Genomic DNA, 11,653 nt, shown 5'->3' with positions numbered 1-11,653 from the left:
GCCCGGCATATACTGCCGTACTTGATTTAGGGCTATGCTGGTATTTGCCCAACCCTGCAAGCATCTGCCATGTCACACACGGCCATGAATTGGTCCCAATTGAGGACTAAGGTTATGCGGTCGCGAAATTATTCACTTGGCGCCTGTGGGTCCTTATCGGCTGTCGGGCGCTAAACCACTGACAGGAAAGAAGACGACAACCTCGCCACGCACCGGATACCGACTAAAATCGCTTTAGAGATGTAAATTCTTTGTCGTGGCGGACGAATAGAAGCAGCTGAACGCAGTTACACCTTACACGCCCAACCCCGTGGACGGGCCTCCGTACCTGTAGTAAGGATTCAATAAGGTGTCAGATTAAATTGGGAAAATCGAAGAACTTGCTCCATGATTTCTGGGCATCAACTAAAAATTAGCGCTCGAAAGCTTAAATCGTCCCTCACGTGACCGTCGTGCCTATCTACTGCATTGCACCTCCCATGCATAGTCCAAGTGAGGAGGCTGGCACTCCTGGAAAGTAGCTGTCTACAGTCTCTACAAAAAGCAGCATGCCCATGAACGGATGACCTCAACACGTATCGGAGGATCTCGTGCTAAGATTAAAATGGAGTAAGGAGTAAGAGCAATCTGTAGTATTTATTTTAATAGGTTGTTTGCTGCAGAGCATAGCACCGTGCTCGTAATGTTGGGTTACAATGTGGAACCATTGAAGCGGTGTCTTGGGGGCTCAGGGCAGCAGTATTATCAATTTATCACACAAATTATATTATATAATGTTAAGTTGAAATTAACAAGAGGTAGTTTTTGATTATCTTCGGTGCCGCGTCTCGAAGAGTACGTACAGTAGCCCTAATAAGTCGGACTGTAAATTTTCGATACACAGGACCTTACGGCTTATAAAATTCATTATTTACTAAACAAAATTTCAGCTAATTGATGTCAAGCAGCTGTCCCAAAGAACGCTCGGCCCTTACGAGAAACGTACGTAAAGACGCCTCTGGGGTTTCTCATGTCTGCTCTCAAAGGAGGTTCTCTGACAACTCGTCTTAGGTGATCCAGGCATTGATTAGTGCTGTTTTCAACAGGGCTGGGGATATCCCCTGCATCTCTTAGGTCTCGTGAACCGCGAAAGCACATTTGAAAGCATCTGTAAAGAATCAACAGAAAGGTAACTGAATAAAGTATCTATGTTGGCGCTGAGAACTTCTGCTTGCTGATGACCCCTTGTGGGCCTGAGCCGAAACTTGCTGAGGCCACGCGCTACGACGCCGAGTTGGCGCCAGGCACTCCTCATACCATTGGCATCTTGTTGAATTCACTGTTTTAAACTGCAGTGCAGGGAAACTCGGGCCCTTGCTGGCCCTTGGTGGAAGCCCCATTGGTCCCCCATTCGGGTCAGAGGCAATTACAATGCTTGGGTTAGGACCGACGCAAACCCTTAGTAGGTTTGGATCGTCTTCTCACATTAACATCAAGAGCTCTGACGTCATGGATGTGATCTGCTCGGATGGCACTCTGGCGCCAACATGCGGGAGCCCCAACCTAAAAAAGCGGAGCGGTCTGCTTAAGAGCCTAAAGCGTCTCGGGACGCTCTTAACCGGAAATTCATCTGTCAGCACAGGTGCCGCAGAAGTGCGACCTGACAGCGACCCTTCCCAGCACAATGGGCTCGCTCACGCACTTTCAACACCAGACTTCCCTTGCGCGGCGCCCATTTCCATATCTGCAAGCCCATCACCATCTTATATGGAATTAGGTCAGAACCACCGCTTGGCTTCCTCAGTGCGATCGGGCGGTGCCGGGAGCCCGCCCATCGAGCCCCACTCGCCCTCTTCACCCTTCCCAATCGCTGGGCGATCAATTTTCAAGCGCAATTCTGGACAACAGCTGAGCTTCTCTGCCTCAAGCGACATTCCTTCACTCCGCTGCAATGTCATGAGCACTGGCACACCGGCCACTTCCATCTCCTCACCAACCATTCGGGGGCCCATAAATAAGCAGCAATCCAGCCCTGTAATAGTTCCTTGCCCATACAACAGCGCCTGTGGCAGTGGCCTGGGCCGGCTAGACGCGCAAGAGGCAGCGATGCCGATTGCAGTCTCGGCAGTGGCAGCGACGGCAACCTCGCTGCCCTGCGACGAGCCTGCGCCTCGCGTCACTGTCGTCGCCGCGCAGCAGCCGCCGCAGTCGTCGCAGCCCGCCATTGCCGCAGCAGTACCTGAAGCCTGCCAACCTTCCCCTAGCACTACGTTGCTGGCACTCAATCCTACGGTTCCCGGCGCGATGCGACGACGGACTTGGTGCTTGGAGGACTATCAAGTAGTGAAGCGCATCTACAAAGGAAGCACTGCGAGGTGCGTACCATTCCTCCTCGCTTTATTTGCTTTCGTAACTTTTCTGCACAACTCTTTAAAATTTCCATTTTTTATTCCCCAACCCAGCTAGTATCATCATAGTATCATAGTATCATCATCGCATAGTCTTATCAGATTGTATTAAATTAAACTGCAAGTGCAGCAAAAAATGCTGCTTAAGGTCTAGAATTGAAGCTAGCCATGCGGTCAGGACAGTAACCTCTGATGTTGACTTTCCACGAAATACATTGGGCCATCGACGCACCCTAGCGGCTTGTGTGAACCTCACCCGATGTGATTGAAGTTACCTGTCCCGAGGGGTAAGGAAAACAGCCCTCGGGTAGGTGTGCTTCTGTGATGCGGCTGTGCTGCCATGGATCTCCAAGTGGAGGGGAAGGGCGATTTGCTTGCTACACACAGACTTGCTTGATACACACAGGAGTTCCGAGCGCCTACAATGACCTACAGTCCTGTAGCTGCTCACACGCGTTTGCGGTCGTTCCAGGATCTCCATCCGCACGGCACTTGTATTCTCCTCGACAAGGATTTGTGTCCTGATCCTCAACGATTTGTGCCGTGCGTCGCAATACTACTGCCCCTCCGCTTGCTGTGCTGACGATGTGCTGTGCTGCTCCCTTCCGGCTGCCCTGGTCAACTGCTAACCGACAACTGCTCATCACCGCACCTGTTCGTTCGTACGTCGTGATGCATTCGTGGTCGACTGGACGCACATGCACACATGCGCCCGCCGGGTACTCCAACTGCTGGGCAGTGTGTACAAGGTAGGAGAGCGCTCAAGTGTCACCTGCGCTACTTGGGGGGGGGGGGCTGGAGGGAAAAGAGGAAGACGGGTTATGCAGAGGAATGCACAAACCACTCATACACCAGCAGACGCAGATAAGGTATCCACATCATGCGCCACATCTTGGCCCGGCTTGTGCGTTTTATCTCGTCTTGAAGATGGGATGCTGACATCTTTGCAATGCGGTCCAGTAAGGCTGGAAAGCTCGTGCAAGCGCAGGAGGCCCGCGTGTTCTTGAATGGGCAATGAGCCAAGGGGAGGCGAAGTTGTATTCGTTATCCATGCGGGCTCCCGGAAACACAGTTGACTTGACCGACGTACGAATGTACGAAATGCGCTCTGCTTCAGCACACGGACATGCAGCTCGGCAGCTCAGGAAGGGCGCCACAAGCCGGTTGCTGGCAACGAACGGAAAGGGGGGGCAGAATGACAAGGGACGGCAGAACCATGGGTCCATGAAGCGCCAGCACGGGCGCATAGCCACGCACACGGTTTCACATCTGAACAGGGTGTGGTTCTAACGAACTGGGCCGCAAAGGCTGCAGATCTTGATGCCTCAGTGAGGAATGTCAATCGTAACTTTACAATAACAGGCTCTTCAGTAAATTGGTAGAATTTTTCTGCATATTAATGTAAGAGCCTGGAATGCTTAAGGATACAGCCGCCGACTACCGCCCGAGCAGGTAAACATAGCCGGCTCTGAACTGAGTGTTAAGGTGCACCTCTCACCATGGCGAAGGGGAAGCTGCAAGTGATCTTAAGAGGACTGGGTAGCAAGTAAACGGGACAGTGGCCAGGCAGTCGACCAGCTACCGCTACACACACATACACACATACACACACATACACACACACATACACACATACACACACATACACACATACACACATACACACACACCCTCCTAATCAGCAGGGAGCGTTGGCGTCTAGGCTGCTATGGCTTTCAGGTCCTCTAGGCCGTTGCCAGGTATTTGTATTATTTATTATAATGCATGACCGAAATACAATTTGTATTGTATTGCCAAAATAGAGGATTGTCAGAACTCCATGAACGAATCCTTGTAAGTTCTTTGTGGCTATATGATTCATGTCGCTCACTGGACCTCGCCGCCGTCCGCAGGCAACGTGCTTGAGGTCGGGTATGCCAGTGGCACTGAAGGTCTATTTCTTGGCCAAGGTGCCTCGGAACGTCCTGCACATGATCAAGGTGTGTTGTTAGATGGGACCAGGACAGGTTTGGCGTTGTAAAGCAAAAAGCGGGACGGGGTGGGGAAGGCTGATGTGTGTACGCGGCGGGATCGAGAGAGGGGGGCCCAGTGGTCGGTGGTCGGTTAGGTGGGAGCAAACGCCTCCCATGCGGCTTATTTAGGACACCTGTTTCGTAATGGCCGCGACGGCAGTTATCCTGCTATACTGCATAGCTGCCGTACACTGTCAGTACGACAAGTGCACCACACAGCGCTACATACCAGTGTTGCATGCAGTCTGAATACGGTGTCTGCAGCTAAGGTGCAAAAGACCCGGCTGCGCTTCCTCCTCCTCCTCGCTTTTTAACATTTGTCTAAAACTTTGACCGTAGCTGCGCCGATGCTGCCTTGCGTAATGCAACTGCTCCACTGCTCCTCCGCTACTGCCATTGCTGCTATTATTAAAGGAGCTTCTCTTGATAATGCTATTGGAATTGACAAAGATACAATTCTTAATTATGGAGGACCTCTCCTATATATGGATTAAAGACGCTATAACTTCACTGCTGCTGCCACTATTGTCGTTGTTACTGCTGCTGCAGCGTGAGATTGAGCTGCACCATCAACTGGTCCACCCTAACGTGATTCGGCTCTACGCTGCCTTCTTGGAGGGTGACCGGATCGTGCTGGTGCAGGAGTACGCTGCTCGTGGCGACCTGTTTCATCTTCTCCGGCAACTGGGTGGCCGCATGACCGAGGCGCAGGTGCGTGCGCATGTATGTATGATTTGTGACACAAGGGGCCATAACTTCACCCGTGGTCCTTACCGGGGGAAACCCTGCCTTCCCCGGTATTTGCGGGCAGCATCATCCAGTCACCCTAGTCAACTTCTCAGGGGATCCCTCAGGTTTAGCACCCACCACCGGCATCCAACGGAATCTGCCGGATCAACGGCGGCTCATCTCTATTCGTGGTCAGCTCTCAGGCCTACTTTATCCCAGTCCACCATCGTCCATCGATTAGGGGCACTTTTACCTTCCACCATCGGAAGGACTTTCGACCCTGACAGGTCTCGATCCCGGAACCTCCGGGGGGATTGGTGCATGCGTTACCAGTAGTGCTTGAACTAGTTACTGAGTCACGGTGCGCAGGTATGTATGTGTGCTAAGCGCAGGCGTACATGCCTGTATATGTGGTGTCGGGAGCTGTTGAACCGGCTCAGTTGGATCCGAATGCCGGACAGAGAGAGTTTTGCCAACTTACATATAATGGATCATGGGCAGTTGTGCTGGTTGTGTCAGCGATCCTGCATTTATAAAATAATATATTTGTCGGTTAAGGGATGCTCAGAGTTCGGAACCGGTATGCTGGTAGACAGGAGGTTACATTATGTGCGAGCTAGGTGTTCGGTATGTTGGCATGCCGTATTTCTTGATGTTGTGCGTGTCCTGGTGCAGGTTTCGGAGCTGGTGATGCGCCCGTTCCTTGAGGCGCTGGTCTATCTCCACAGCCAAGGCATCTGCCATCGTGATATCAAGGTTGGTACTGTCTTTTGTGTTTATTTGCGAGTAGCCCTCGGGGCGTCTAAGTGATAGAGCACGAAGCTGCAGCACATGTCAAAATCCATAGCTCGCTGAACCCTAGGTTCTCTTGAGTAATCGCTATCCTATCCTTTCGTAAGTTGGTGAAAGAATATTTTTTGGCGCAGTCGGTTGGAAGCTGTTTTACTGTTATCGCGCTTGTCGCCGTGCCCTTGGAATACGTTTAGATGCAGTGTGGCAACAATGCTGCAGCGCTGCTCTCTTTCAAGGAGGCAGATTCAGAATAAACTATTTCCAATTTGTGCGATGGCTGCTATGTTTTGCTCCTTGCAGCAAAATACCGAAAACTGATCATTCTTTTCTTTTGTTGGTAAAATGTCCTGTCCGGATCTGTTTTCGGAATCCTCGTCTGCAAACCCCAGCCGGAAAATATTCTTTACAACGACAACTGGGTTTTGAAGATCGCCGACTTCGGCGTCTCTATTAACCTAAACGAGGAGCGCGCTGTGACGCGAGCAGGAACGGTCGATTACATGGTGAGATATGCGCGTCCTGGGCTCTGGGATCGGAAACGCCATGGAGGCCAATGCGCGCTAATGGAGTAGCGATTGATTATCAAACACAGTGGCGGACTTAACTATGCATGCCAAATGCTGTCACCCTTGTCGTCACCCAGCCTTACTGCAGCTTTTTGCGTAACGTCGTATCAGTACAACCTCCCTGCACATGGGACGCGTTCGCGCGCGAGAGAGAAAATACGGATGTTGTTTGCAACGGTTTGCCTGCAATTTTTTTGTTAAAAAAGTGACTGACACACAAATGATACCAGCAGAATGGTGACAGCAGTAATAGGACCCGGGAGGGGGGCTCCGTGGCGAGCTTTGCTGTGTTCAACTAGTAGGCGTGAAGAACTAGTGTTTTTCTGCGTATTTCATGTATTTTGCAGGCGCCCGAGGTCTCTCGGTGCCCGTTAAAAGCCGAGCCTCAGGAGAACAAAGACAACGCATCTCTTGCCTACACGTCCGCTGTGGGTGAGTTCATTTGTACTGCAACGTACAGAGACATAAGCCTGCAGGGCTGCTGTGGCCTGCGTGCGGACCGATGAATGAAAACAATCAACCTCAAAAAAATATTGAGAATGTATAACCTTTTATATGTAACCTCAATTGTAAAGTAATACTTATTTTCATAAGCTTCCCTTGGGCCCAGCCTCTGACACATTGGGGGATGGCCTCCCAGAGCTACCCCGACGACGCAGATACCTGGGTACCTTGGTAACTTAGCGCGGTGCGTTCTCCCTCTCACATCACAACAGCCCTCTGTGGCCCCTCCTCACCCAACGGGCTAATGGATTCTTTCACCCATGCCGTATATTTTGCCGTGCAGATGTGTGGGCCGCAGGCGTGCTGTCGTACGAGCTGCTGGTGGGCTTCACGCCCATGGTTGGACCACCGCAGGGCACTGCTGCCGCCGCACAACTTTTGGCACAGCCGCAGAGCGCAGTGAGCCAATTCATGGCCACCGCCGCATCGACACGAACCCTGCACTTTCCCGCATCTCTCTCCCCGGCTTCCCGTGACTTCATCCTGGCCACTCTCTGCGATGATCCTGGCGACCGACCCACAGCTCAAGAGCTCCTGCGGCATCCTTGGATCAATACTGGATGTTGAGCAACAGCCGTACTATTGCCATGTCGTACATGTGTCACCGTATTTCCGTACTTAAATGATGGTCACCTACCTGCAAATAAAAAACGGGGCATTCCTGGCCGTTACACAAAATAGCAACGTATCAGGTATTAGCAGCTGGCGTCTTAATAGAGGAGTATGGTCGGTTTCGCAAGTCGTCCATCCGTCCATCTACCCCATCCATGTACCTGTCTATCTATCTATCAGTCTATCTATTTGTTTGCCTACCTACCTATCTATCTATCTGTTTACGGAATGGGTCCTAGTCCTTGGCTGGAGTGCCTATAAGGCAGTGCGTTGCCTTGCAATTATGGCAGCAGAGCCTAGACGAATGCGTCTGCATGACAGGCAACTCCAAGCTTATGGTTGTAGGTTCGTCATTACAATCTGGTTTAGCTGTTGGTTGTAGATGTTTCCCGGCTCCCTTCCCGGCTTACGCTACTACCTGGTATCGTGACTGCAATTCAGTCAAGGAGGGCCGGAGGGGGCCGGTTGCGTGATGTGCCTGCAGCGCTGTGCCTGAGGGGCTAGAAGGTCTGCTGCCGCCGCCGTCACCGCCGCCGTCGACAATCGGCAGTATTCAAACTGCGACCCATGTGTCGTGCCGCCTCCGCTACTGGGACAGTGCGTTGCCTGCCTTTAGGTAAGGGCCCAACTTTGACTTGTTGTTATGGTTGGAGCAGTAGCAGCAGGCTTAGCAGCAGCAACATCAGTGTCAGCATTTGTGTCTCATTCACACGAGGCTTTGGCGGACGCCCAAATTTAGGTGCATGTCCCCCGTCCTGGTGCAACCCCCAACATCCTCCCTGCGCGCGTGTGCTGCCGACCGCCAGCTTGAAGCTGATCCTCATTCGTCGCCCGGTGCACAAATAAGGCATACCCGTACCGGCTAGAATGCTGTTGTACGGCGTGATGATGGGTTTCCGTGGTATGCCCAACAGTATATGCTAAAAATGTACCCATAGGACTAATTGCCTACATATCCCTTGGACGACCCCCCGCTATACAATTGGTTGAGGGTTGGACGAGCCCCGCTGAGCTGCAACCGCCATGTATCATTGAACTAAGATGAGGAATAACGAGCAGCACTTGGAGAGTTGCGAGCGGCCCCGGGTGGGTGGAGCGCGCTAGAGCGAGGTCGAGAGAGTTTGTAATACGAATGGGCGGAATTGCAGCATAGACGTGCGACAATTGTTGTACTGTTGCGAGTGGGGTTGGAGCCCGCAGACGGTAACGAGCGTTTGGCATCTACGCGTGTCAGCAAAAGGTGTGTCGCATCTGGGCTTTGTAATTGTATGGCACAGCGGCGGCGTCGCGCACTCGCGTATTCACGGCGTCACGCAGCCAGCTCGCACCGCATGGCTACCCCCCAACTGTCCCTCAAGAAATAATGTCCGAAGTCGGGTGGAGGTAGCAAGGGCTGTGACACCGCAGGATTCCGTACAATATGAATGTCTTATGGGAATAAATGCATTGGGTGTGAATGAGATGGTCTTGGCTGTGTGTTACAGATTCAGTAGTGTTGGTCATTTGCTATGTGGCTGGCTGGCTGGCTGAATCTTGGCTGGCTGGAAAGCTGGCGGTGTCCAGTGCGACACCGAATGTGTAATGCCGTACACGTAAAACCATGTACAATAGCGGGCGGCGCCGGCAGGTATTCGCCTTCACCGTACTGACGAGCGCCCTGTTGGCAGGAAGAAGAAAAAGATAAAAGGCGTCCGCTGCTTCTCGCAGCCTGTGTCTGCTTCGGGCCCTGCCTTTGCCCCTTCCAAAGTAGTAATGAGTTTGCGACCATCGTTCAGTTTCGTTAGACCTGTGTCATGTCGTCTTGTGCTGCCTTGTTTTAGCCCAAGTTCCTGACTTGCGCATCTTGATCGTGTTGATCGTGTCGATCGTCGTACTTGGATTTAGGTTTCGACCGGACCATGTGCTACATCTACGACTTCGAGCAGAGTTTTGTACGGGAGGCCTGCATGTACGAATGCACAGACGTGTGGTTTCCTCAGCCTCAGTGCGGGCTCCCCAGCCCGGTTAGCGTATTTAGCGTTAGGTTGGACGTCGGCAGTGATTTGTGTGTGTGTGTGTGTGTGTGTGTGTGTGTGTGTGTGTGTGTGTGTGTGTGTCGATGTGCGCTGGTGAAGGTGGTTGTGGAAGCGGCGTTCCTGTTCCGCTCCTCCCAAGTTGAATCAAACTGTGCATGTGCGGGTTTCGGAGCGTGCCTTCTAAGCTGCTGCATGCGGACATGACGGTATGGGTGCTGCGAGCTATGATGACGATGGTGGAAAAGCCACTTCCCGCGGTTAGTCTCTGCCGCTGCCGGCTGCACTCTGTTCTTTCGTTGCCCACGCGGCGGTTGGTTGGTTAGTCGGTTGGTTGGTTGATGCGTCAGGCTAGCGTGGAAAAGGTCTTTTATGGCGATGGGATGGACAAAATGAGTGCGTACGGATGAGGTAAAAAGAGGGCGCACGGGGCTCGGACAGGCTGGGCGGCAGTGTTGCCGCCAGTGCTGCTACCAAGTGTTGTGAAGCATCGATGCCCGAATCTGGCTGGGTTCACCGCTTTATCGCAAATAAGAAATCGCGGCGAGCTAAACGGCCTGGAGCTGTGGAGCACCTCCCTCCGTTGCACGACGTCAAGGTTGTACCTGGTAAGGGCGATACATGTGGAGACGTCTTCGAATGGCGCTGGCGGCCTTGGTCATAGTTGTTGAGGATTCTTGGCGGGAGTCGTTCAGGCAGCTATCCGCGTGAAGTCTAGGCTGGTCATTCCTGGGCAGCATCGGGCTTGTGCGGTAGGAGCGTAAGGCTTTGGCTTACAGTCATTCTTCGGCTTGGAGGAATTGCGCTGCTTGTCTAGAACGTTGTCTACACAGGGGTAGGATGATGCAGGCAGGATGCCGCGCTTTAGCTAGTTAAAATTATGAAGGTATTGCAATGGTGGTATGTGTTTCATTCAGGCTGTTGTAAAGTAAGACAAGAGGCGGTACATAAGTCTTTAGGTAAGCTCCCATCAATGGCTCTTGTATCATTGGTTTGTATGAGCTCCCGTCTAATTGCTTGGGAATTCGCGGTTGCCTTAGTTGCTTAGTGTGATACTGTTGTCTATAGGCCTAATTCTTTGTGCTGTTGTGCTTTAACCTGTGAGTTTGTTTCGATTGGTTCCTAATTTAAGCAACAATGGACGGCGGCGGACCTTTTGGGAGTCGTGCTAGCGGTCTCGTACATTAAGTGCAATACACCATTCTGTACGCTAACCGATTGCTTTGGCAGTTCCAATTCTTTTGCTTCGATTCTACTGGCTTTCCATATTTTGCGAGAACTGGGCTGGAAACGACTGAATTGTCTGCCTTGTTTTGCTCGCCACATTGAAACGCCCATCCAGCGCTTTAAAAGGGCGCGCTGATTTTAACATGATAGACGACATTGTACGAACTTGGTACGGTAACGCCTTGTAACTGGCGCTGCCATTCACGCAGTTTCATATCTCATTCTGTTGGGGATGTATTTCCGAGACTCCCGCCATGCGTTTATTGATTATGACACGTTTGTCAGTCGAGCCTGGCGCTGGCAGTTGGCCATTGCTTCTTGCCTGGTTGCCCGTCCGCCTTCTGTGCGCGCCTCGTAGCTCATAGATGCGGCGGGTTCCCTCGTGCTACCTGGCTTCGACAGTGTTGCTCCCCCCGGTGTTAGGAGCTGTGTCTACGGTGTGCGTTGGAACTTTGGACGGGACAGATCGCGGTGCACTTGCCGTTGGAAAAGTCTTTCCAAGTCTTGCAAGATTGAAAAGTCATGCAGCCGTATGGCATGTGGGTGGCTGCCTAACTTGACGTCCTTCACATGTTGCGCGTGTGCATTGCGTGCGGACACCTGACCGAAGTCTGCGCATGCTAGAGTGAAGAAGTACTTGTGCAAATTATATTTGTTGTTAGGCGGCGTCCATGCCGGTCCACCTGTAATCACATGTACCGTAGTGCCTATAAGTTTTGATGATTCACAATTGAGCGTCACTTCCAACGTTGTGTCAGCCGTAATTTCCCTGAGGCAGTTTTTCGGCGATCGCCAGTAGTTGTACGGCACAC

General features: G+C 52.0%; 1 protein-coding gene across 1 annotated transcript; it reads left to right on the top strand.

The window, feature by feature from the left end:
* Positions 1-3,012: 3,012 nt before the first annotated feature.
* Positions 3,013-7,557, top strand: VOLCADRAFT_81108 (uncharacterized protein; the record flags this gene model as incomplete). The annotated part of the gene is made up of 8 exons (XM_002950555.1): positions 3,013-3,136; positions 4,280-4,366; positions 4,949-5,110; positions 5,804-5,884; positions 6,310-6,423; positions 6,870-6,918; positions 7,274-7,329; positions 7,384-7,557. Exons 1-8 carry the CDS (start codon positions 3,086-3,088, stop codon positions 7,555-7,557), a joined length of 774 nt encoding a protein of 257 aa, XP_002950601.1. The 5' UTR covers positions 3,013-3,085.
* Positions 7,558-11,653: the final 4,096 nt, after the last annotated feature.

This window comes from Volvox carteri, assembly GCF_000143455.1.
Source record: "Volvox carteri f. nagariensis unplaced genomic scaffold VOLCAscaffold_19, whole genome shotgun sequence".
In the NCBI taxonomy this organism is placed as follows: Eukaryota; Viridiplantae; Chlorophyta; class Chlorophyceae; order Chlamydomonadales; family Volvocaceae; genus Volvox; species Volvox carteri.
Note: the sequence above shows the minus strand (reverse complement) of the source record. Positions and strands in the feature narration are given on the sequence as shown.